The sequence below is a fragment of the Camarhynchus parvulus genome, chromosome 26 (assembly GCF_901933205.1).
Source record: "Camarhynchus parvulus chromosome 26, STF_HiC, whole genome shotgun sequence".
Lineage (NCBI taxonomy): Eukaryota > Metazoa > Chordata > Aves > Passeriformes > Thraupidae > Camarhynchus > Camarhynchus parvulus.
Window position 1 is genome coordinate 3,993,190 of NC_044596.1, and position 26,823 is coordinate 4,020,012.

General features: G+C 42.9%; 2 protein-coding genes and 2 non-coding genes across 4 annotated transcripts in view; 2 read left to right on the plus strand and 2 right to left on the minus strand.

Moving 5' to 3' along the window:
- Window positions 1-224: 224 nt before the first annotated feature.
- Window positions 225-21,745, minus strand: MDM4 (MDM4 regulator of p53). The gene is made up of 11 exons (XM_030965672.1): window positions 21,710-21,745; window positions 18,497-18,602; window positions 16,500-16,574; window positions 14,446-14,579; window positions 12,461-12,510; window positions 7,837-7,898; window positions 7,006-7,102; window positions 5,478-5,638; window positions 3,836-3,970; window positions 3,236-3,316; window positions 225-2,398 (listed from the first exon to the last, which is right to left on the minus strand). Exons 2-11 carry the CDS (start codon window positions 18,569-18,571, stop codon window positions 1,856-1,858), a joined length of 1,413 nt encoding a protein of 470 aa, XP_030821532.1. The 5' UTR covers window positions 18,572-18,602; window positions 21,710-21,745; the 3' UTR covers window positions 225-1,855.
- Window positions 21,746-23,417: 1,672 nt separating this feature from the next.
- On the plus strand, window positions 23,418-23,490 carry TRNAK-UUU. Its single transcript has one exon. It is a non-coding gene; the product is annotated as a tRNA-Lys (tRNA).
- Window positions 23,491-23,657: 167 nt separating this feature from the next.
- On the minus strand, window positions 23,658-23,730 carry TRNAK-UUU. The gene has a single exon. It is a non-coding gene; the product is annotated as a tRNA-Lys (tRNA).
- Window positions 23,731-24,554: 824 nt separating this feature from the next.
- The window catches only part of PIK3C2B (phosphatidylinositol-4-phosphate 3-kinase catalytic subunit type 2 beta), a 30,405-nt gene continuing 28,136 nt past the window's right edge, over window positions 24,555-26,823 (plus strand). Inside the window, 1 exon segment of the mRNA XM_030965928.1 lies at window positions 24,555-24,604. The gene's annotated coding sequence lies outside the window, so the exon portion shown is untranslated.

Sequence of the window (26,823 nt, forward strand, 5' to 3'; positions counted from 1 at the left end):
AGGAAATGGGATTGGGAACGGGCTGGGAACAAAGGTTCACATCCCAAGGCTTTACTGCCGCCAGGGATTTCGCAGAACGGGAAAAGTCTGCCTGGAAAGGGGGAAAAGTCTGAAAAGAGGGAAAAATTTGCCTGGAAAGAGGAAAAAAATTGTATTTGAAAAGGGGAAACATCTGCCTGAAAAGGGGGAAAATTTTTGCTTGGAAATGGGAAAAGAATTGCTTGGAAAGGGGGAAAAATCTGCCTCGAAAGGGTGCAAAGGGAGCTTTAAAGGAATTATTTTATCCCTCAAAACAATGTGCTTAATTTTTTAAGCCACTTTTCAAATCACTCAAAAATGAGGATTGTTTTAGCCTAGAGGATAGATGAGGACAGGTGGAACAACCCAAAATATCCCAAAGCTGCTGGAATTGAATCCTGCTGGACAGAGGCGACACAGAGTAGACTTAAATATACAAAAAAGAGAAGAAAAGAAATTAAGGAGCCCAAAAAGAAAGAAAAATATAACATTATTATTATTATTCCATCTCATTTGTGACCTGAGAGGTGTGGATTAAAAACTTAGATTTATTTCCCATCTGTGAGCAAGGAATTCTTCACCCTGCTGACCTTAAACAATAAAAAAATTAGGAATAAAGTTCTTCTTCTTCTCTCCAAAACAAATCCCCTGTCCTCCCACCATAAATATTTATTTCTGTTTTTAACTATCAGTTCCAAAGCAATTGCACAAGTTGGGATTTATGGGAAAAAAAAAAACATTCCAAAGGTTTCACTTTTTCCCAAATCTGCTGTTCTTGGTCAGGAGAAAGAATCCCGAGGGATAAAAAACGGGGCTGAAGATGGGAAATTGGGAAAATTTCCAAGCTGGGGTTTTGATCTCGAGGTGAATTCCATGGAAAAGTGGATCCTGCAGAGGATTCTTGGTGGGATTTAATCTTGGTACTCTTTGGTTTCACTGGTAGAGCTCTGGAATCGGGGTTTGAGTGCAAAAATCTTCATTTTGGGGTTATTTTAGGTGCACAAGGTCCTGCTATCCCATAAAGATCCCGATGGCCATCCTGATCTCCTTCCTGCACACACTGAAATTAGGATTTGAGTGCAAAAATCCAGATTTTGGGGTTATTTTATGAAGATCCTGATGACCATCGTGATCTCCTTCCTGCACACACTGAAATTAGGATTTGAGTACAAAAATCTAGATTTTGGGGTTATTTTATGAAGATCCTGATGGCCATCCTGATCTCCTTCTTGCACACACTTAAACTGGGATTTGAGCGCAAAAATCCAGATTTTGGGGTTATTTTATGAAGATCCTTTTGACCATCATGATCTCCTTTCTGCACACACTGAAATTAGGATTTGAGTGCAAAAATCCAGATTTTGGGCTTATTTTACGAAGATCCTGATGACCATCATAATCTCCTTTCTGCACACACTGAAATTGGGATTTGAGTGCAAAAATCCAGATTTTGGGGTTATTTTATGAAGATCCTGATGACCATCATGATCTCCTTTCTGCACACACTGAAACTGGGATTTGAGTGCAAAAATCCAGATTTTGGGCTTATTTTATGAAGATCCTGATGACCATCGTGATCTCCTTCCTGCACACATTGAAACTGGGATTCAAGTGCACAAATTCTCTTTTGGGGGTTATTTTATGAAGATCCTGATGACCATCATGATCTCCTTTCTGCACACACCGAAATTAGGATTTGAGTGCAAAAATCCAGATTTTGGGGTTATTTTATGAAGATCCCGATGACCATTGTGATCTCCTTCCTGCACACACCGTAATGGGGGTCTGAGTGCAAAAATTCCAGATTTTGGGGTTACTTTAGGGGCAGGAATCCTCCCTACCCCATGAAGATCCTGATGACCATCTTGATCTCCTTCCTGCACACGGGACACGGCGATCTCTTCTTCTTCAGCATCCTGGCACACCTGAAGCAGGCCACCAGGTGAGCAGTCCTTCCGTGGACAATATTCCCATCCCGAGGCCTGTGCTGGCACAGGAAGCAGGGATTCAGCAGGGTTTTGATGCTCTCCAAAGATTCCACCTCCTCCTCTTTCTTCAGCTTGGCAAAATCCCGATTTTTCCCCTCCTGCGCCAAATCCAAGGACTCGACGGAGCCGCCGGGATCCACGCGGGGTTTGTTTTCTCCCAGGAAAACGTGTTTGGGTTGGCCAGCCGGGGCTGAGATCGTCCTCCTGCAGTCTGGGACGTCCATCCCTTCGTCCTGCTCCTGGTTTTCCATGGAATTGATGTTGGAGAGGGACAGGGAATGGGGCAGTTTGGGGCAGTCCCTGTACCAGTCCTTGCGCAGGGCCCAGCAGCGGAAGCAGTACCTTTTACCCGGAGAGTTGAATTTCCTGCACTTGGAGCATTGCCAGCAATCCTGAGGGATTTAAGGCAAAAAAATTCCAGCAAAAAAATTCCAGCAAAAACATAAATTTCTTTTTGGGTATTCCTCGTTTTAGCCGTGTGGGAAAAGCAGCAAGGAAGCCTCGTTAAAAAAAAATATTATTTATGAGTGATTTATAAGCTGGAAAATCAACATTTTGTGGCTTGGGATTGATTCATCCCAGATCTGTCCCTCATGAATTTCTCTCCTTCCTCTCTCCCAGCCCCCTGGAAGAATCCAAGTTGGGGCAGTTTATTTTTATTTAATTTCAAGAGAATTTTCAATATTTTGCTCAAAATTCAAGGGGAGAGCTCCTGGAATATGGCAGGAATTTGTTTTCCAGGCTTACCCATCACTTACCAGCTGCTGAAATCTGCACAATTAATGGATTAATTAATTAATTACCTCACAGAAAAGGGCAGGAGCTGCACAAATGCAGAGCCAGGACTCAGCTGTCCAAAGCCAGGGACATCCCCATTTATTCCAGGCTGGAAAATTCTGCTAAAACCATTAAAATTCTGCTACAAACCATTAAAATTCTGCTAAAAATCACTAGAATTCTGAGGTTTTGGGTGATTATTAAGTGCTACTTGAGATTTCCAAGTCCCTTCCAAGGGCAATCCTCCAGATTTCTATCCAGAGGACAACATGGAATTAAAATCTTATTAAAATCTTATTAAAACCCTTATTAAACCACGCCTGGGTATTAACTACACCCAGCCACTTTTTCTTTTTGGAAACCCACAAGAAAATCAGCTTTTCCCCTCCCAAAACCAGCAGCAGATGTGGGATGAGCCCTTCCAGCACCAGGTGATCCCAAGGAATTCCCACCTCAGAAGCAGCCTCTGTGTCCGTGTCGTCGCTCAGGCGCTGGGAATCCTCCAGCTCATCCAAGCACACATCCTCAGGCACCTGGAATTCCAGGAAAGCATTGTCACAGGGTGGGAATGTTGGAATATTCCCTATTTATTGTTTGCCTGGTGCTGCACACCGCAGTTAAAGGATTATAGCATCGCTCTGCTCATTAAATCGCTTCTAAAAGTGAATTAAAAACTGTTTTTGCAGTGGTTCTTTTGCAGAATGTTGGTAACTTTTGCTGGTTTACCATGATCAGATTCTCCTCTTTGAGTCTTTAGCTGGACTCAAATTTTAAAAAGCCTTTTCTAAACTTAATCCCATGATTTTTGATTTATAACTCTTGCAGGCATTGGTTAGAAACCCACTTAAGTCGCTGCGAGAAGTTTAATTCGTTTTCAATTGATTTCATGCCTTGAAAAATTGAATTTAAACCAAAACCCAAGCAGGAAAACCATCAAACACATGAGGAATGGTGACAAGCCTTTTCTAAACGGGATTTAGCCTCTGGATGGGAACAGATCCAGAAGGGCAGCATGGGATGGATGGAAACAGAGAAAATTGTGCCAGAGGTACCTTGGTGTCACCTTCTGTGACCTCCTCACAGTCCAGCACTTCCACCTTGAGCCCAGCAGCGCCCTGCTCCAGGGGACACTCGTTGAGGAACCACAGGTCATCAGTGGTGTCTGAAACTATGGCAGTGTCAATGTCCTGAGGGGAAAAAAACCAAAAAAAAACCCAAAAAAAAAATCAGGAAAAATAATTTAGGAGCAGCTCCACAACCAGCACTGTCCCATTTTCCTCTCCAACAACCTCCAAAGCCACAGGCACCTCACTGCCCTCAGACACCCCTTTTGAAAAATTCTGCCTCACAGGCCCCCCTTTCCCCAGTTTCCACCTCACAGGCCTCCATTTTTAAAATTTTCCGCTCACAGATTCCCTTTTTTCCAATTCCCACCTCACAGGCTCCCCTTTTTCCAACCTTTCCCCGATTTCCACCTCACAAGTTCCCTCCTTCCCCCTCACCAACTCAGTTTTTCCCGATTTCCACCTCATAGGCTGTCATTTTCCCAATTTTCCCCTCACAGGCTTCTCTTTTCCCAATTTCTCCCCTACAGGCCCCCCTTTTCCCAATTTCCACCTTACAGGTGTTCATTTTTAAAATTTTCACCTCACAGATTCCCTTTTTTCCATTTTCCACCTCACTAGTTCTCTCGTTTCCCAATTTCCCCCTCACAGGCTTCTCTTTTCCCAATTTCTGCCTCATAGGCTTCCATTTTTAGAATTTTCACCTCACAGATTCCCTTTTTTCCAATTCCCACCTAACAGGCTCCCCTTTTGCAACCTTTCCTCAATCTCCACCTCATAAGTTCCCTCTTCTCCCAATTTCCCCCTCACCAACTCAGGTTTTCCCAACTTCCCCCTCACAGGCTTCCATTTTTTTAAATTTTCACCTCACAGACTGCATTTTTTTCCAATTTCCACCTCCCAGGCCCTCCTTTTCCCAATTCACACCTCAAAAGCTTCCATTTTTAAAATTTTCCCCTCACACATTCCCCTTTTTTCCAATTTCCACCTCACAGATTCCCTTTTCCCAATCTCCCACAAGTTCCCCTTTTCCCAACCTTTTCCCAATTTCCACCTCACAAGCTTTCATTTTTAAAATTTTCACCTCACAGATTCCCTTTTCCCAATCTCCACCTCACAAGTTCCCCTTTTCCCAACCTTTTCCCAATTTCCACCTCACAAGCTTTCATTTTTAAAATTTTCACCTCACAGATTCCCTTTTCCCAATCTCCACCTCACAAGTTCCCCTTTTCCCAACCTTTTCCCAATTTCCACCTCACAAGCTTTCATTTTTAAAATTTCCACCTCACAGATTCCCTTTTCCCAATTTCCACCTCACCATTTTCCCTTTTCTCAACTTCCACCTTTTCCATCTCCCCCTTCCAGCTCGGTCACCACCCTACAATGTTCACCCCAATAAAAAAAAAGGGGCAACTCCTGAATTTCAAGGCACCTCTGAGGGCCTTGAGAAAAGAGTTTGGTTGATTTAAAAACCCTAAAATTCACCAACCACCCAATGGGAAAGGCCCAGAGTGAGAAAAAGGCTGAAAATCCTGAAGTGGGAAGGGAAAAGGGAGAAAAAATCAGAATATTTGATTTCCTTGGAAGTCAAAAGAGGAAAGGAAGAGGACACAAGGCCCCTTTTACACACCTGGTTAGTCTGAATATCCGTGGATCCGTTACTCCTGGATTTGTAATTGCTTCTGAGATTCCCTAAAAACCACCACGGCAGCCCAGCCACATCCCATTCCTCAAAAACCAGGTCCAGCTTGGGCTTTTTGCTTTTGGAGAGGTTTTCTATCAAATCACTGTCTGGAAGAGCCAAGCACAGTCCAAGTCATTGGGTAAGAGACACCAGCACAGAAAAAAATTGGGGTGAAATCTGATTTTTTTGACTTCTTGCATCAGGATGACAGCTCTGAGGTTTGGATGTCCCATCTGACAAAAATCCCTGCACAAGTCAGGACCATCCCAGTGCCCCTGTGCTGGAACAGGCTGAGTTTAAATTAAAATTTCACCACAGAAACACAAACACTTTTCCAGCCAGCCCTGAGTGGGTTTCTGGAGTGATTTAAAACGCAGAAAGGACTGGTTGGAATTCTGTTTGCAGCTCCTGAATTCCCAAGAAGTGGGATCCATCCTCCCCGTGCTCCAGCCTGGGATCCCAAACTGAGCATTCCAGGACCACCTTGGATCTCCCTCCCTCCAGTGCCTGGAGCTTCCAAGGCACAGCCAAGGCTGGTTTGTTAATTCAGGGAATTTCACAAGGGTTTCCAAGGCTGGTTTGTAAATCCAGGGAATTTCACAAGGGTTTCCAAGGCTGGTTTGTTAATTCCAGGGAATTTCACAAGGGTTTCCAAGGCTGGTTTGTAAATCCAGGGAATTTCCAGCTCTCCCATTTGAGCTGGAAACAACGAGCTGCTTTTCCAGCTGAGGTTCATCGATAAGAGAGAATAAAAAGTGGAAAAATAGGAAAATTGCTCTCAAAACTTGTGAAATCTCCATGAGTGACCCAGCAAAAAAATCCCACGGGGGAAATGTCAAAATATGACAGATCCACCCAAAAATTCCCATTTTTGTTCAGTGCCCTGCTTGGTTTGCAGGGAATGACTGCAGCCAGCCCAGGCTGGGTTCTGTGAGCTCAGGAGCCTCCCTTGGGAAGGGGGATGGATCCAAAGATAATTCCAGCATTTAAAACACCCTCCAGAAAGGTCTGGAAGATTTTTTTCTCATGGCATGACTCAGTGAGAAATGGGATTTTGGGGCTTAACCTGTCACTGCATTCAGAGCATTTATTTATGACCAGATATTAAGAAAATACTTGTGGTGAACTTTGTAATTTCTCAATCTTTAGCAGGAAGATTTTTAATGATTCTATTCCAAACCAGGGTTTTTTTGAGTCTCTCCTCCAGCATTTTGCTGCTCTGTGTCCCACACAGGCAGAAATTTGTCCCTCACCTTCACAAGTGTCACATTTGGGCTCTGAGGCAGCAGGAGCTGAGGTTTTCCTGTCACTCTCCACCATCCCAGAGCCCCAATCTTTAGCACCAAGATTTTTAATTATTGTATTCCAAACCAGGGTTTTTTTGAGTCTCCCAACTCCCTCCTCCAGCATTTTGCTGCCGTGTGTGCCACACGTGTTTGCAAACATTGTGATAATGCAGAAATTTGTCCCTCACCTTCACAAGTGTCACATTTGGGCTCTGAGGTAGCAGGAGCTGAGGTTTTGCTGTCACCCTCCAGGATCCCAGAGTCAGATCCTTCCTCCTGGCTGAGCTGCAGGGAGGAAAATCCAGGAATGAGCCCAGCAGAGCTTGCAGGGACAAGGGGATGCAGCACTTCCATCCCCAGGCACCAGCTGCAGGATGAGACCAAGCAGGTAGGAAGAGGAAATAAAATTCAGAATAAAAACTACAAATTATTTCTCTTTAAAGCCTCTGGAATCAGCAGGAACAACCAAGGAAAAATCTGCAGCTTGGCAAAAATCCTAAAGTTGGTGTTTTTCATGCAGTAAAAGTTGATTTTGTGACACACTGACACCTCCCAGCCTTCACCCCAAACCACACCTGGAAAAAACTTTGGAGGCGCCAAGATTTTTCCTAGGTTTTCACCTCTGCCTGAAAAGCTGCTGGAAACAAATCCTAACTAGGCACAGTGAATTTATTTATTTGGCAATTCCTAGTGGGAGAAAAGAGGGGGGAAAAGCAGGAAAACAGGGCTGGAGAAGCTGAGGGCTGGAAGTGCTGCACCCCAGAACAACGCGCTCAGAGACTGGCACTCTGTCACGAGGAGGAGAACAGAGAAGGGCGGCTCTGTCCCTGCTCTGTGGATTCCAGAACTTTTTAAACTTGGGGATTTTTTTTTTTTTTTTTTTTTTTCTTCTCTCAGGAAAAAGGTGAGCAGCAGCACAACAAAAACAACGACAAAAAGTTCTGGCAGTCCACCATGCAGAGGTACAGAGAAGGGGCGGCTCTGTACAAGAAAAGAACCCACTGGGCAGTGGGGTTTACCTGCAGCTGGTCTGGGCTGGGCTTAGCGACGCTCTGCTCCTTTGGGAGAGTCTGTGCAGCATCTGCAGATGGCAGGCAAAACACAAGGAAAAGCCTTCCCTGGAAATTCCCACTCTCACACCACACAGGGCCTGGGGCAAGCAACCAACCAGCCAGGCTTGGCACACCTGGGGGACTCCTGCAGGGCAAGTCCGGGCTGCTCGGGGGGGAATTGGTGGAATTTGGGGAGAAGCAGCTGGGGGAAAATTCACAATATTCTTCCCAAAGGGAAAAAGTATTCCTCTTCCTATAGCCAAATTCAGAATTCTTCTCAAAGGGAAAAGTTGTTATTTTTGCTATAGCCAAATTCACAATATTCTTCCCAAAGGGAAAAAAGCATTCTTCTTCACACAGCCAATTTCAGAATACTCTTCCCTAAGGGAAAAATAATTCTTTTTGCTATAGCCAAATTCAGAATATTCTTCCCAAAGGGAAAAATTATTTTTTTGCTATAGCTAAATTCACAATATTCTTCCCAAAGGGAAAATTCATTTTTTTTGCTACAGCCATCCCAAATTCAAAATATTCATCCCAAAGGGGAAAAAAACATTCTTCTCCATACAGCCAAATTCAGAATACTTTTCCCCTAAGGGAAAAGCTATTCTTATTCCTACAGCCATCCCAAATTCAAAATATTCTTCCTAAAGAGGAATATTATTTAAAGCCATTCAAATTCTTCCCTAAGGAACAGTATTCCAAATTCTATAGCAAAATACATCTTCCCCTAAGGGAAAAGTTATTCTTATTCCTACAGCCATCCCAAAGGTAAAAAATATTCTTCCTAAAGAGAAATAATTATTCTCCCAAAATTTGCTATAGCCAAATTCAGAACATTCTTCCCTAAGGGAAAAATTATTCTTCTTGCTATAGCCAAATTCACAATATTCTTCCCAAAGGGAAAATTTATTTTTTTGCTACAGCCATGCCAAATTCAAAATATTCTTCCCAAAGGGAAAATTTATTTTTTTGCTACAGCCATCCCAAATTCAAAATATTCTTCCTAAAGAGAAATATTATTCCTTTTGCTATAGCCAAATTCAGAATATTCTTCCCTAAGGGAAAAATATTCCTCTTCCTAAAATTCAATCTTCTCAAAGGGAAAAATATTCTTTTTGCTATAGCCAAATTCAGAACATTCTTCCCAAAGGGAAAAATTATTATTTTTGCTGCAGCCATCCCAAATTCAGAATATTTTTCCCAAAGGGAAAAAAATTTTTTGCTATGCCAAATTCACAGCTTCCCAATTTATTAAAAATTATTTTTTTTTTTTAAAAATTTTTTTTTTACAGCCATCCCAAATTCAAAATATTCTTCCCAAAGGGAAAATTTATTTTTTACTGCAGCCATTCCAAAATCAGAATATTCAGCCCAAAGGGAAAAGTTCTTCTTATTCCTACAGCCAAATATTCAGAATATTCTTGCCAAAGGGAAAAGTTTTTCTTTTGGATTTGGAATTGCTCCTGAGGTTGCCTAAAAGCCACCAGGGCTTTGTGTGATTTTCCCTGGAGTTTCCAAGGCTCTCCTGTACATCCAGGGAATTTCCCCAATCCCATTTCAGCTGGGAACACCCACGTTTTGCAAGGAGCTGCTTTTCCACCTGAGGTTCTTCAAAACCAGAGAATAAAAAGTGGAAAACCAGGAAAATTGATTCTGAAATTTTCATGAGTGCCCCAGCAAGAAATCCCATGGGGGAAATGCTAAAATATGAGAGATCCACCCCAAAACAATCCCATTTTTGTTCAGTTCCCTGCTTGGCTTGCCAGGGAATCCCACCTGGAAAGTGAACAGGATTTTTTGGGGGGGAATTTCTGAAGATTTCTTGCTCTTTTTGAAAGGTTTGGGCATGAGGATAAAGAGCAAAGAAGGGAAAATTCCATGCACAGGGCTGGACACAGCTGGATCCAGCTGCTCCCAAGAATTAATTAAAAGGCTGAGCTAAATTAACAAGAATCCAATTAACAGGGATCTTTCTGAGCCTGGCTTTGAGCAGAGAGAACAGAAGATGCCAGGCTGGCTCCTGCCTGCTCCCCTTTCCATGGAACAGGAAAATTCCCTTTGGATGAGGCTGAATCCCACCAGGAATCCCACCTGGATAGGGAAGATCTGAAAACGACAAAACTCCACCTAAAAATGGCCTTTAAATGGAGCAAAATTCAGGAATTCCTGCTTTTTTTTCCTCCTTCCAGCTGCTGGGGTTTAATTCCTGATGGAAAACAGGAGCCAGGGCTCTGCAAGGAGATGGGAACAGGGAGAAACCTTTCCAAAATCTGATTTTCAGGGAGTGGAAATACTCCAGATGCTGGAAGGTTTCCTTCTGGAGCTGGAAAAATTCCATAAAAACCAGCCTGAAGTGAGGGATTCCTAAATGCAGCCTGGGGGAGTCAGACTTGGGAAAAGTGGGCAGGGAAGGGGGAAAATTGGAATTAGAAAAGGGGGAAAAGAATTAGAAAATAAAATGGGAAATTAGAAAAGAAAAAGGGGAAAAGAATTAGAAAAGGGGGAAAAGAATTAGAAAATAAAAGGGGAAATTAGAAAAGAAAAAGGGGAAAAGAATTAGAAAAGAAAAAAGGGGAAAAGAATTAGAAAATAAAAGGGGAAAAGAATTAGAAAATAAAAGGGGGAAAAGAATTAGAAAAGAAAAAAGGGGAAAAGAATCAGAAGAGGGGAAAAGAATTAGAAAATAAAGGGGGAAAATAGAAAAGAAAAAGAGGAAAAGAATTAGAAAAGAAAAAGGGGGAAAGAATTAGAAAAGGGGAAAATAATTAGAAAAAGGGAAAAGAATTAGAAAAGGGGAAAAGAATTAGAAAAGGGGAAAAGAATTAGAAAAGGGGGAAAAGAATTAGAAAAGGGGAAAAGAATTAGAAAAGGGGAAAAGAACTAGAAAATAAAAGGAGGAAAAGAATTAGAAAATAAAAGGGGAAATTAGAAAAGAAAAAGGGGAAAAGAATTAGAAAATAAAGGGGGAAAATTCTGAAAAGAAAGGGGGGAAAATCAGAAAAGGGGGAAAATAATAAAAGAAAAGGGGGGAAATTGACAAGGAAGAAAATTAGGCAGGAAGGGGGAGAAATTAAACAAGAAAAGGGGAAAATTAGAAAAGGAAGGGAGAAAAATTAGACAAGGAAGGGGAGGAAAATTAAACCAAATGCAGTCATTCCTGTGCTGGGCTGGAGGAAAGCAAACAGCTGGAAAAGAAGGAAAAAGGGAGGGAAAGGAAAGAAAAGAGGTGGGGAAAGAAGGAAAATGGGTGGGAAAAGAAGGAAAATGGGTGGGAAAAGAAGGAAAATGGGTGGGAAAAGAAGGAAAATGGGTGGGAAAAGAAGGAAAATGGGTGGGAAATTAAGGAAAAGAGCCTGAGGCTCCCTCCCTGTGCGCTCCCAGGTCTGGTGTGCCAAGCTTGGTTGGTTTGGGTCACACTCACACACAGCCAGGTCTAACTGAGCCCTAGGAGCAGCTTTTCCTGAGCCAGGCTTAAAGGGAGGCCAGAGCAGGAAAAGGCAGCGAGCTCAGCTCTGCACACACACAGCTCTGTCTGGGAGGAGGGAGCAGCACTCACACAATTTTCCTACAGCTAAAAAGTCCGAACAGAGTTCAAAAGATTCTTCTAGAAAATAAATCCAAATTAAAAAAAGAATCTTCTGCAAAAAATCCAAGGCAGAAACGGCCACGTTTTTAATTTTAATTTAATTTAATTTTCAATTTTTCCTCACGTGCCTGAGCCCTCCTAAAGGTTTTTAATCCTGTTTAAAAAAAATGGGAAATGTGGCACAAAATTCCACAGCTGTGGATCAAATCCATTTTATCTGTTTTAAAAATGGGAAATATGGCACAAAATTCCACAGCTGTGGATTAAATCCATTTTATCTGTTTTAAAAAATGGGAAATGTGGCACAAAATTCCACAGCTGTGGATCAAATCCATTTTATCTGTTTTAAAAATGGAAATGTGGCACAAAATTCCACAGCTGTGGATCAAATCTATTTAACCTGTTTAAAAAATGGATGCTGTGGTACAAAGTTCCACATCTGAGGATTAAATCCATTTTATCTGTTTTAAAAAAATGGGAAATGAGGCACAAAATTCCACAGCTCTTCCAGTGGAGTTGATTTTTTTCCCAGTCCTACACCAAGAACTGGTCTCAAGGAAGTCTCAGATTAATTTGAGAATAAATTTCCATTTTGATGGAGTTTAATTTGATTCTTCTCATGAGCTGGGGAAGCTGCAAGGTTCAAGGTTAAAGCCCTGCAGAATTTTTAGCACTCTTAGAGATGCTCAAAATATAAAATGAGGTGAGAGCAAGAAATTGCAGCTCTGAAGCTGAAAAAATATCAAAAGATTGATTCCAGTCAAGGAGGGGATTTCAGGGTTCAAATTTGGGGTTTTTTTGGCACCACTCAAACAGCTCCTGGCACACAGAAAAGACACAAACTCCGAGAGATTCGCGTGGCAAAGTTTGTCAGAGAAGTTTATTCCTCCTGCAGCCCCAGGATTTGGCATTTTCCTGGATTTTTTTTTTTTTAAATTTGTTTTGGTTTTTTTTTGGTACTTACCAGGTCAGAGCAACATTTATGGAACGGGACCAACCTACCTGGGAGGGCAGCAGGGCTCAGGTTCCTCTTCAGCATCTCGTACACGGGGCTGGGGAGGACCAAAAATCCCCTTTAGTGGCCACAGGGAGCCCAGAAACCCCAAAACCATTTGTTTTCTCATGGATTTAATTCTTAAAATTCTTAGGGAGCTGATTTTCCTAAAATTCACCATCCAGCCCTTGAGGAAACAAAGAATCAAAACTCACAGAGCTAGCCCTTCATCCCAACCAGCGCCACCTGATAAAAATGGGATATTTTTTCAGCTTTTCCAGATAAAAAATGGATTTTTTTTTTCCCAGATAAAAATGGGATATTTTTTCAGCTTTTCCAGATAAAAAATGGATTTTTTTTTTTCCCAGATAAAAATGGGATATTTTTCAGCTTTTCCAGATAAAAATGGCAATTTTTTTCCATATTTTCTGAATTAAAATAGCATTTTTTCCCCAGCTTTTCCAGATAAAAATGGGAATTTTTTTCAGCTTTTCCAGATAAAAAATGGAATTTTTTTTTTCCCAGATAAAAATGGGATATTTTTCAGCTTTTCCAGATGAAAATGGGAATTTTTTTCAGATTTTCTGGATCAAAATGGCAACTTTTGTTCTCAGCTTTTTCAGATAAAAATAAGAAATTTTTTCAGCTTTTCCAGATAAAAAATGGCAATTTTCTTCACCTTTTCCAGATGAAAATGGATTTTTTTCATATTTTCTGGATAAAAATGGGATTTTTTTTTTACTCTTCCAGCTAAAAACATGAATATTTTTTCAGCGTTTTCAGCTAAAAATAGCAATTTTTCACCTTTTGTGGATAAAAATGGGATTGTTTTAAAGCTTTTCCAGATAAAAATGGCAATTTTTTTTTCAGATTTTCTGAATTAAAATAGCAGCTTTTTTTCCCCAGCTTTTCCAGATAAAAATAGGAATTTTTTTCAGCTTTTCCACATAAAAATGGGAAATTTTTTTCAGCTTTTCGGGATAAAAATGGGAATTTTCTTCACCTTTTCCAGATGAAAAATGGGAATTTCTTCCATATTTTCTGGATAAAAATGGGATTTTTTTTTACTTTTCCAGCTAAAAACGTGAATTTTTTTTCAGCGTTTTCAGCTACAAATAGGAATTTTTCACCTTTTGTGGATACAAATGGGATTTTTAAAGCTTTTCCAGATAAAAATGGCAATTTTTTTCCATATTTCCTGAATTAAAATAGCAATTTTTTCCCAGCTTTTCCAGATAAAAATGGGAATTTTCTTCACCTTTTCCAGTGAAAAATGGGAATTTTTTCCATATTTTCTGGATAAAAATGGGATTTTTTAAAGCTTCTCCAGATAAAAATGGCAATTTTTTTTCAGATTTTCTGAATTAAAATAGCAAATTTTTCCCACCTTTTCCAGATAAAAATAAGAAATTTTTTTCAGCTTTTCCAGATAAAAAAGGGATTTTTTTTTTCATCTTTTCCAGATAAAAATGGCAAATTTGTTTCAAATTTTTTGGATAAAAATGGGATTTTTTTTTTACTTTTCCAGCTAAAAACGTGAATTTTTTTTCAGCGTTTTCAGCTACAAAGAGGAATTTTTCACCTTTTGTGGATAAAAACGGGATTTTTTAAAGCTTTTCCAGATAAAAATGGCAATTTTTTTCCATATTTCCTGAATTAAAATAGCAATTTTTTTCCCCTAGCTTTTCCAGATAAAAATACGATTTTTTCAGCATTTCCAGATAAAAAAATGGGAAATTTTTTTCAGCTTTTTGGGATGAAAATGGGAAATTTTTTTCACCTTTTCCATATAAAAATGGGAATTTTTTTTCATCTTTTCCAGATGAAAAATGGCAAATTTGTTTCAAATTTTTTGGGTAAAAATGGGATTTTTTTTTTTTTTTTTTCACTTTTCCAGCTAAAAACGTGAATTTTTTTTCAGCGTTTTCAGCTACAAAGAGGAATTTTTCACCTTTTGTGGATAAAAATGGGAATTTCTTTGGTTTTCCCCTACCTGGGGTCCTTGACAGAGAAGCTCTGCAGTCCCAGCAGCTCTCCCAGCTGATCTCCACCACAGTGCACCAGGTGCTGCTGCCTCTTGTCGTAGAGCTGCCGGGCCATGATGTACTGGCCCAGGAAATGCATCACCTGTGGGGACAGGACAGGGCTGGGAATCCATTCCCTGCCATTTGGGATGCTGGGAGGGGAATTAGAGGGGATTTTGGGGTGGTAGATATGGAGGGGGGTTGTGTTGGAGTAAAGGTTGGTGATGGTTGGTGAGGAGGATGGAAATGTCCTGGTTCAAATGGGGTTATCCCGGTTCGAACTGCATTTATCCCAGTTCAAAATGGGGTTAGCCCCAGTTCAAACTGCATTGTTTTCAGTTAATATGGAGTTATCCCAGTTCAACATGGGGTTATTCCCAGTTAAAATGGCATTATCCCAGTTCAAACAGGGTTATCCCAGTTGAAAATGGGGTTATTCCCAGTGACCCCAAAGTTTCGCCAAAAGTGACCCTGAAGTGTCCCCAAAATGTGACCAAGTGTCCCCAAAGTGACCCCGCAGTGTCCTCAAAAAGTGACCTCAAGTGTCCCCAAAATGTCTCCAAAAATTGACCCCACAATGACCCTGAAGTGTTCCCAAAAACTGACCCTGAAATGTCCTCAAAAAGTGACCTCAAATGTCCCCAAAATGTCTCCAAAAATTGACCCCAAAGTGACCCTGAAGTGTCCCCAAAATGTGACCAAGTGTCCCCACAATGACCCCAAAGTGTTCCCAAAAACTGACCCTGAAATGTCCTCAAAAAGTGACCTCAAGTGTCCCTAAAGTGTCTCCAAAAATTGACCCCAAAGTGACCCTGAAGTGCCCCCCAAAAAGTGACCCTGAAGTGCCCCTGAAGTACCCTCAAAATGACCCTAAAGTGCCCCAAAAAGTGACTCCAAAATGCCCCTAAAAAGTGACCCCAAAGTGTCCTGAAAGTGACCCTAAAGTGCCTCCCAAAAATGCCCTCAAAGTGATCCTGAAGTGACTCCAAAAAGTGACCTTGAAGTTCCCCAAAAGTGCCCCTAAAGTACCCTCAAAAATGCCCTTAAAGTGACCCTGAAGTGTCCCCAAAAGGTGACCAAGTGTCCCCAAAGCGTTGCCAAAAACTGACCCTGAAGTGCCCTCAAAATGACCCTAAAGTGCCCCGAAAAGTGACCCCAAAAAGTGCCCCTAAAGTGACCTTGAAGTGCCCCAAGAGTGACCCTGAGGCGGCCCTAAAAAGTGACCCCAAAGTGTCCTCAAAGTGACCCCAAAGTGTCCCAAAAGTGACCCTGAAGTGGTCCTAAAATCTGACCCCAAAGTGTTCCCAAAAACTGACCCTGAAGTGCCCTCAAAATGACCCTAAAGTGCCCCAAAAACTGACCCCAAAGTGACCCTAAAAAGTGACCCCAAAGTGACCTTGAAGTGCCCCCAAAATGACCCTGAAGTGGCCCTAAAAAGTGACCCCAAAGTGTCCTCAAAGTGACCCTGAAGTGCCCCAAAAGTGACCCTGAAGTGGTCCTAAAATCTGACCCCAAAGTGTTCCCAAAAACTGACCCTGAAGTGCCCCAAAAAGTGACCCCAAAGTGACCCAAAAAGTGCCCCCAAAGTGACCTTGAAGTGCCCCAAAAGTGACCCTGAAGTGGCCCTAAAAAGTGACCCCAAAGTGTCCTCAAAGTGACCCTGAAGTGCCCCAAAAGTGACCCTGAAGTGGCCCTAAAAAGTGCCCCAAAAGTGACCCTGAAGTGGTCCTAAAATCAGACCCAAAAGTGATCCCCAAAGTGGCCCCAAAGTGTCCCAAAAGTGACCCTGAAGTGGCCCTAAAAAGTGACCCCAAAGTGTCCTCAAAGTGACCCCAAAGTGCCCCAAAAGTGACCCTGAAGTGGTCCTAAAATCAGACCCAAAAGTGATCCCCAAGTGGCCCCAAAGTGACCCCAAAAAGTGGCCCCCACAGGTAAAATGGGACTCTTTCCCAGGGCTCGAAGGAGTGAACGCCACCCCAAACCCCACACAAAGGCCAGGCCAGGTCCTGGAAGGTGCCCCCACCTCTTTGAGCGTGAAGGAGTCGCCCTGGGCCCCCGCAGCCTGCAGGATCCTCAGCAGGGGCAGCTTGGGAACCACCTGCAAACACAGCAGGGATCTCCTGGGATTGTGGCATCAAACATGGAACCATCCCCAAAACATCCACAGCAAAAAATACCCACAAGAAAAAAAGAAAAATCCCACTATTTATCAATATTTCCCCACTACTGATCAATATTTCCCCACTATTGATCAATATTTCCCCACTATTGATCAATACTAAATGGTAAATATTTAGTAAATATAGAAATATTTATAAATAATATTTTCCCACTATTTATCAATATTTCCCCACTACTTACCAATACCAAATGGTAAATACTTGATAAATATAGAAATATTTAAAAATGATAAATATTTCCCACTATTTATCAATATTTCCCCACTACTTACTGATATTTCCCCACTACTTACCAATACCAAATGGTAAATACTTGATAAATATAGAAATATTTAAAAATGATAAATATTTCCCACTATTTATCAATATTTCCCCACCATTTATCAATATTTCCCCACTACTTACCAATACCAAATGGTAAATATTTGATAAATATATAATATATAAATGATAAATATTTCCCCACCATTTATCAATATTTCCCCACTACTTACCAATACTAAATGGTAAATATTTGATAAATATAGAAATATTTATAAATTATAAATATTTTCCCACTATTTATCAATATTTCCCCACTATTTACCAATACCAAACGGTAAATATTTGATAAATATATAATATATAAATGATACATATTTTCCCACTATTTATCAATATTTCCCACCCCATTATTTATCAAATATTATCAATATTTCCCCACTGTTTATCAATATTTCCCCATTATTTCTCAATATTATCAATATTTCCCCACTATTTACCAATACTAAATGGTAAATATTTGATAAATATAGAAATATTTATAAATTATAAATATTTTCCCACTGTTTACCAATATTTCCCCACTATTTACCAATACTAAAGGGTAAATATTTGATAAATATATAAATATATATAAATGATAAATATTTCCCCACCATTTATCAATATTTTCCCACTATTTCCCAATACTATCAATATTTTCCCACCATTTATCAATACTAACAACATTTTCCCACTATTTATCAATATTAACAATATTTCCCCACCATTTATCAATACTATCAATATTTCCCCGCTGTTTATCAATATTTCCCCATTATTCCTCAATTTTATCAATATTTTCCCACTATTTATTCCTTTTTTCTGGATTTGGTTCCAATTCCAAGCTCCTAAATTTTCCTCCAATGGAAAATCCAAATTTATTCCCACTCCCACCACATTTTCCCTGATGTTTGAAGGATTTTTTTTTCCCCAAGAAATTGGAAGTTTGAATTTTATTTTTTTTTTTTCCAGCTGATTTTGATTGTTTGGGAATTTTTCTCCTCTGATGGTTTTTTATTCCAGGAAAACTCCAGGAATTTGCGATAATGGGAATATTCCAAGGACAAATATTCCCTAAATTCCTCAAAAAAAAGTCCTGGGGAAAATTACTGAAGAAATTTAAATATAATTTTAAATATTATAAATTTAATCCGATTAAAGTGAAAAAAGCTCCAATATTTTGGAATCTAGATCCAGGATTTTTTTCTAGATCAGGAAAAAAAAAGCTGGAATATTTTAAATAAAAATCCAGCACCAAAATAGCCATAATTCTACATTTTAGGTCCTTTTTAATCTACTTTTCCCCTTGAAAATATTCCTAAATCATGGATGTGAAAGAGAACAAATTCCTTGAGATAAATCCCAATTTTTGGGGATAAATCCCAATTTTTTTAGGATAAATCCCAATTTTTTTTAGGATAAATTCTTCAATTCAAATATATTTTAAATTTCATAAAAATCGCTGCTCCGAGGAGGAAATAACACAGATAAATGACGGGAGTGAGGGGTGATTAGCTGCTAATTAATTGATAATTACCTGATTGGCTTGGCCCAGGGTGATCCTGCAGGAATTCCCAGCTCCTGGAGGTTGGGTGGAATTTGGGAAGCTCATCCTGGCAGTGAGGAGCTGTTCAAGCACCAACCTGCAAATGGATTTGGGGTTAAAATCGGCCCGAAAATTTCATTTTTAATCCTGGCCCGGGCCTCTTCCACTTTGTGCTGCTCCAGGGGAAAGTGAGGAAAAAGGGAAGAAAAAAAAAAAAAAGAAAAAAAAATAAAAAGAAAGGAAAAATATTTGGGAAGGGTTGATTCGAGCACATCAAATATTCAAATGTCTAAATTATTCAGATTATAACAGCTTCACTCCCATCACCAGTTAATATTTCCCTAAATTTTAACCGGTTTCTGAGGGAAAAAAACCCAAAATATTTACCACAAACAACTTTAAAAAGAGCTGGACAGGCTTGATTCAAACTTACTAAATATTTAAATTTGTGAGGAGAATTAACACTGACAGGAATAATTCAAATTATGACAGCCTCACTGCCATCACCAGTTAATATTTCTCTAAATTTTAACCGATTTCTGAGGGGAATAACCAAAATATTTAACACAAACAACTTTAAAATGAGCTGGACAGGGTAGACTCAAACTTAATAAATATTTAAATTTATGAGGAGCATCGACAGTGACCTGGAATAATTCAGATTATAACAGCTTTAATCCCATCCCAGTTCATATTTCGCTGAATTTTAATAAATTTATGAGGGGAAAAAACCCAAAATATTCACCACAAACAACTTTAAAGTGAGCTGAACGGGGTAGACTCAAACTTAATAAATATTTAAATTTATGAAGAGCATCGATGGCGACCTGAAATAATTCAAATTATAACAGCTTCGATCCCTTCCCAGTTCATATTTCCCTAAATTTAAACCGATTTATGAGGGGAAAAAACCCAAAATATTGACCACAAACAATTTTAAAATGAGCTGAACAGGGTAGATTCAAATTTAATAAATATTAAGTGACCTGAAATAATTCAAATTGTAACAGCTTCGATCCCTCCCCAGTTCATATTTCCCTAAATTTGAACGGATTTCTGAGGGGGGAAAATGAAAATATTGATCACAAACCCCTTTAAAACGAGCTGGATTTACCGACCTTGACTTTCTGCGCCTGGCAGGAATATCCTGGGATTATTTTTCCCGGGATTTTGCTGCGGGATAATTCCCGAGGATGCTCCGGGAGTTTTTCTAAAATTCGCTTTTTTCAAACCTCGCCTGAGGGAGGGACCGAAAGTGGCCGATAACGGCTGGGCTGGGCTGAAAATCAGCTCGAAAAAAAGGGAAAAAAATTCGGATTTTATCTCCCTCCCCTTTTCCTGGAAGGAAATTCAGGGTTGAGGGCGGTGAATTTTAACCTTTTCAGCGCTGATTTTATCACTCAAAACCTCCGTGTTTTGCAGAGAAATGAATTTTTTTTTCAGGTAGCTTGCTTCTCATTAATATTCGTATTGAAGCGGAAATTAATTTGGGCGTTAATTAAGGTTTTGTTCGCGAGTTTTAAAATATTTTTCAGGAGAAAACAGAATAAAATTTAGGGGTATAGCCCCATTGAAAAGCTCCTACGTGGTGGAAATTCCTAAAAAAAAAATTTGAATTTTGTGCTCGGCTAGCTCAGAAATTTGGGATAATTCCAATCCTGAATCTGGGATAATTCCAATCCCAAATTTGGGATAATTTCACCTCCCAACTCCCATCCAGAAATGGATTTCCGGGGATTTTTAGGTGCTGAAAATCTCGAGAGGAAATCGTGAATCACCCCCGAGTCATGAGCTGAGCGAATTTTCCACTCCAAAATTTCACCCCAGCCAGGGGAAGGATTCATTTGCATCTTTTATGACTAAAAAAAAATAAATGCCTTTTTAATGACTAAAAATTCCTTTCTGAGTCACCAAAAACCCCCAAGAAACCGCAGCTTTTTTTAAAAACTAAAAACCTCAAGCGGTTGAAAAGCCAAATTAAAATTTATTCAAGCTTTGATGGGTTTTATTAAAGTCTAAATTGAATGAAAAAATTCGTTGTAAAATTCCATTTAAAGCAGAAACGCGGCAGGGGTTGGGTTCAGGTGACAGCGATTTTTTCACCTTTCAAATAAAGTAAAATATTGAAAATAAAGTTGGGGTTTTAGGGGATTTTAGGTAAAACAGCCCTGAAGGGGAGGATTTTAACAGGCACTGATGCAATCATGAAGTCACCAATAAATTAATTAAGTTTATCCTCATCAGTCCCTGAGGGGTTTCATACCTTAAATTTCGCCCTTTTAATTAAAATATACTTTAAAAATTCTGATTTGTACCTGAGTTTTGTGGCCGCCACGATGCCTTTGGAATTTTGGGCAAATTTTGAGAATTTTGGCCCAAAAAATGTCACCAAAACCTCGGGTAAATAAAAGATAACAAATCGAAAAAAACGTTGTGCAACTGCTCCTTGGGTTGTGAAATGTTGCGAAAGGCGGGAGGAAAACCAAAAGTGATCAATTAAAATGACAAAAAAAGCGAATTTCCCTGCAAATCTCCCGAAATCCCCGCAGGAATTTGGGATAAGGAAACACTTCCACCGCCCTGAATGTTCCTGATTTGCGGCTGTTTTTATTTTAAAAGGAAGAAATTGGCTTTTCTTGAGGTTTTTCCACAATAGTTGAGGCAACTTAATCCAATAAAACAAACAAAAAAAATTGTGGGGTCAATCCCTTCAGCTTTTATGGGGTGAAATCCTGGAAAAATGGAATTCCAGCGCGGTTTGGGATGGAAAAAAACTGAAAATTCATCCCATTCCATGGGATGCGACATCTTCCACAATCCCAGGTTTTTCCAACCTGCTTCCAGGGATGGGGCAGCCACGGATTCTCTGGGAATTCCGTCCCAGGGAAGGATTTATCCCCCAAATCCCAATTTATTTCCGATATCCCAAAGTGAGCCTGCAGCCATTCCCCCTTCTCCTGTCTCTCCAGGCCTTTGGGATCACTCCCCATCCATCTTCCTCGATCGGCTCATAATTAAATCACCCCGAAGCTTCCCTTCTCCAGGCGGGACAATCGCAATTATCTCAGAATTTCGCGGGAAGAGATAAAAGTTCAGGGACTCTCCCGCCGCCCCAGGCCCCTCCCGCCGGCACCGCCTCCTGCCCCCCCCTTCAGCCCCCTCAGCCCCCCGGGATCCCCGCGCTCCCCTCAGCGCCCTGCTCACCCTACAGCCGCCCCATGGGCTCCGGGCAGGGGGTTGGGGAGGGGAAGGAGCCCCTACACCCCCGGAGGGCTCCGCGCCTCCATTTTAGCGGGGTCCGGGCCGCCGCTTCCCCTCACGGCCAACATGGCGGCGGGGTCATAGAGAGGAGGGGGATGTGCGGCTGGACGGGACATGGGGGGTGGCGTGGGTGCGTGGCGCCCCCTAGCGGCGTGGAGGAGCACGGCGGTGCGTCCCCTCAGCCCTCGTGGAAAACATAGTAAAACAAAAAATAAATAAAAATAAAAATAAAATAAAATAAAAATAAAAATAAAAATAAAAAATTAATATAAATAGATGTATATATAAATATAAATTACAAATACAATCATAAATATACATATACATATACATATACATATACATATACATATACATATACATGTAAATTTAATATAAATACAAATATAAATATAACTTTGCATTACAATGAAATAAATCTGTAATTGTAAAATATAAATACCCAAACACGAAATTTATCTGAACTTATGTATTTATTTCTTTATGAACTTGAATCGAAAATTATAAAATAAAATAAATAAATTGGATAAAGAATGAAAGTTCAAAAATTTAAAATAAAAAATTAAAGATAAATAAGATTTTAGTTTTAAAATACCTCAAAATAATAATAAGAAATGCATAAAATAATGCTAAACGATAAATACACAATAAATGTTTTGTATTATATAACATCTTATGCAATATAGCAACATTTAATAAATAAAAATCAATAGTAATTAGTGATAAATATAAATAAGAAATGCCTGGAAAAAGAAAACATTCTCTCAAGTCAGGATGTCCTTTGATGCAAGATCTTTGTGTATTTTCAGGGCTAATCAGCAAGAAAGGAGAGCTCAGTGGAGCAGGAACATCCCTGGCTCAAGGACACTGGAATTATTGAGCCTTAAGGATGGAATAAATCAAAATGTCAGTGTGGGTCCATGCAAACATCGCTGACCTGGTAAAATATTCAAGGTCCCTGCGTCCTAGAGCTGAGTTATCTTCATTTGAATACCCACTTGGACCTTGGGGTATTCCCCTGGACATTATAACATCCACTGGAATGTCCAGCTGGATATCAGAATATCGGCCTGGATATCAAAATATTCACCTGGATATCAGAATATCCACCTGGATATTAAAATATTCACCTGGATATGAGAATATCCACCTGGATATTAGATTTTCCACCTGAATATTCGAATATTCACCTGGATGTTAGAATATTCTGGATATCAGAATATCCATTAAAAACCCCACACTTTCCTGTGTCACCTGCTCCAGGTCACCCTGCCTTGTCACGGGTGTGGACTGAATTATTTCCAGAGCTCCTCTCCAAGCTGGGAATATTTTCCACGTGTTTGGAAAATTCCGAATTAATCCCAGCACCGGGGCAGCGCTTGGGAACCGCTGGATGCCAACAGCGATGGGCTGGGTTTGTGGCCGGCTGTGCCGCTCGGGCAGAAATAATTAGAATATTTTGAGAAATAGTTACAATATTTGGAAAAATAATTAGAATGCTTTGAGAAATAATTAGAATATTTTGTCTGATGATGTGTTTGGGCCGGGGGAGGGAGCCGCACGCCGGGAGCGAATCCCAATTCCCGGAAAAGCCGGGAGAAGCTGCCCCGCTGTGCCATGATAAAAGCAGTGAGCGGCCTGCCAACCCAGAGCCCGGATAGCTCAGTCGGTAGAGCATCAGACTTTTAATCTGAGGGTCCAGGGTTCAAGTCCCTGTTCGGGCGATTGCCCTTTTTCTATACATTTTTTTTTTTATTTCCTGCCACGATTCCCTGCAGGCGCAGCCGCGACCCTCCAGCGGGCAGCGCCGGCCGTGCCGCGGGTGCAATAAAAAGGGTTTTTTGGGGGAAAAAAATAATGGGGTGGGGAAAAAACAAGAAGAAAACTGCAACGCCCGAACAGGGACTTGAACCCTGGACCCTCAGATTAAAAGTCTGATGCTCTACCGACTGAGCTATCCGGGCTCCGCTGACGAGGGTGGCGCTGCTGGAATATGCCCGTGCGAAGGAACGGCGCGGCTGCTGGGGTTTCTTTGCTTGTTCTTCTCTCTGCACTCCACTATCTGCACCCCGACCTGCACCCCACTATCTGCACCCCCTAACTGACCCCTTCTCCCTGAACCCCACCGTCTGCACCCCGACCTGCACCCCGCTGTCTGCACCTTCCCTCCTGCACCCCCTAACTGCCCGGCAGCATCCCGGGCGTTCCGTGGGGCAGCCGGAGCGTGCTGGGGACACGGGGGGGACACTGGGGGACATTGCGAGGGATCAGCCCGGGCTCTGTGCAATGCAGAGGGACACCGGGAACACCCCGGGGACATTCAGGGGGACACCAAGGGACACCAGCCGGGACTCTAGGCAATGAGCAACATCTCGGGGACGTTCAGGGGGACAGGGACATGAGCCGGGGCCTGAACATCTCAGGGACATTCAGGGGGATACTGAGGGACATGAGCCGGGGCTCTGAACATCTTGGGGACATTCGGGGGTACACCGAGGGACACCAGCCCGGAGCTCTGTGCAATGAAGAACATCTCCGGGACATTCAGGGGGACACCAGCCGGGACTCTGGGCAATGAGGAACATCCCGGGGACATTCAGGGGGACACCGGGGGACACCAGCCGGGGCTCTGTGCAATGCGGAGCGCGGCCGGGAGATGGCCCCGCACCGCCCCGCGCTGCGCCCGCCATTGTCCGCCTCCTCCGCCGCGGAGCTCCCGCCTCCCTCCGGCTCCTCCCGCATCCCTCCGGCTCCTCCCGCATCCCTCCGGCTCCTCCCGCATCCTCCCGGCTCCTCCCGCAACCCCGGCCCCGCCGCCGCCGCCGCCGCTCGGAGCAGGTAGGGCCGCGGAGGGAACTCTGCTCGCCTCGTCCCGGGGTTTCCCCGCTGAAAAATGATATTTTCTATTTAAACGGAGGTTTGTGCATCCCTAATTTTCACCTCCCGCGGGAGATGCGGGCGCCGCTCGCCTTCCCGGAGCTTCCCAAGAGCTGCGGCTCATCCAGGGAACCCCAAAAGGGAACGCGGGGCTGCCCCTTGCCAGGGCACGCGGAGGGGTCGGGGGTGTCCCCTCGGGAATTTGGGGGGTTTGGAACAATGAGATGGTGCCCGAGGAACGGCGAAGTTGGGCGAAGGGGACGGGGGGGGGTTGGGGTCCTGTCCCCTCCCCGCAGGGACAGCAGTGGGGACAGGGGTGGGGACAGAAATAGGGAAGGGATGGGGACGGCGATCACGGAATCCTGGAGCGGTTTTGGTCTTGGCTTTTGGTTTTGGACCCTCTGGTCCCCACCCCCCTGCCTGCCCTGGGCAGGGATGCCACCCTTTGGGTCAGCGGCTGGGGACAGGGACAGGGCAGGGACAGGGACAGGGACAGGGACAGGGACAGGGACAGGGACAGGGACAGGGACAGGCCAGCCGTGATGTGAGGCCGAGCAGGGTCAGCTCAATCCCAGCCCTAAAACCCCACGGGTTTAGGGGCAGGAGGCTCCGGTGAGGATGCTGGTGGGATCCCGGATGCCTGCTCTCCTGCGGATCCCTGCGGGAATCTCGTGGATCAGAATTCCAGAGGTTTGGGAGCCGCTGCCGCTGGGCGAGGGAGCTCCGGGGGCTCCCTGCTCGTGTGTGCGAGGCCGAGCACGGCTGGGATTGTTCCCGGCGTCTGGGCCCGGCTCCATGAGCACCAGCGTGACCGGGAAAATCAATCCTTGCTTCCCAGAGCGGCAGGGACGGGATAACAGGGAGCTCTGGGGTGAGGGAATGCTCCTGGAGCTCGGTATTCCCAGGAAAATCCATCCTTCCTTCCCAGAGCGACAGGAATGGAATAATAGGGAGCTGGGGGGTGAGGGAACCTGCCTGGAGCCCGGAATTCCCAGGAAAATTAGTCCTTCCTTCCCAGAGCTGCAGGAATGGGATAACAGGGAGCTGTGGGATGGGGAAACCTGCCTGGAGCCCAGAATTCCCAGGAAAATCAGTCCTTCCTTCCCAGAGCAGCAGGAATGGGATAACAGGGAGCTGGGGGGTGAGGGAATGCTCCTGGAGCCTGGATCTCCCAGGAAAATCCATCCTTTCCCTCTCATAGTGGGAGGGATGGGATAACAGGGAGATGGGGGTGAGGGAACCTGCCTGGAGCCCAGAATTCCCAGGAAAATCCATCCTTCCTTCCCAGAGTGACAGGGATGGGATAACAGGGAGCTCTGGGGTGAGGAACCCGCCTGTCCCGGATTTCCCGGGGTAACCGCCCTGGCCAGGCACCGGCCCCACCTCGGAGCACAGCCCTGAATTCCGGAGGGAGGCTGGGGAGAGGATCCAGAAGATCCGGAGGATCAGCCCTTCCAACCCTGCAGCCGGGAATTCCCAGCCTGCTGCAGTGGGAGCAGGTGCTCCGTGTGGGAGCAGGGCTGGGATGCACTGGGATTGACTGGGATGCACTGGGATTTACAGGGATTCACTGGGATTGACTGGGATGTACTGGGATTGACTGGGATTTACTGGGATGCACTGGGATGTACCGGGATGGACTGGGGTTCACTGGGATGCACTAGGATGCACTGGGATTTGCTGGGGTTGACTGGGATGCACCAGGATGCACTGGGATGCAGTGGGATTTACAGGGATTCACCAAGATTGACTGGGATGTACTGGGATTGACTGGGATTCACTGGGATGTACTGGGATGTACTGGGATTGACTGGGATACACTGGGATGCACTGGGATGTACTGGGGTTCACTGGGATTCACCAGGATTGACTGGGATGTACTGGGATTGACTAGGAGTCACTGGGATGCACTAGGATGCACTGGGATTTACTGGGATGCACCAGGATGGACTGGGATTGACTGGGATGCACTGGGATGTACTGGGGTTCACTGGGGTTCACTGGGATTCACCAGGATGCACTAGGATGCACTGGGATTGACTGGGATGCACCAGGATGCACTGGGGTTCACTGGGATGCACCAGGATGGACTGGGATTGACTGGGATGCACTAGGATGCACTGGGATTTACTGGGATGTACTGGGATTGACTGGGATTCACTGGGGTTCACTGGGGTTCA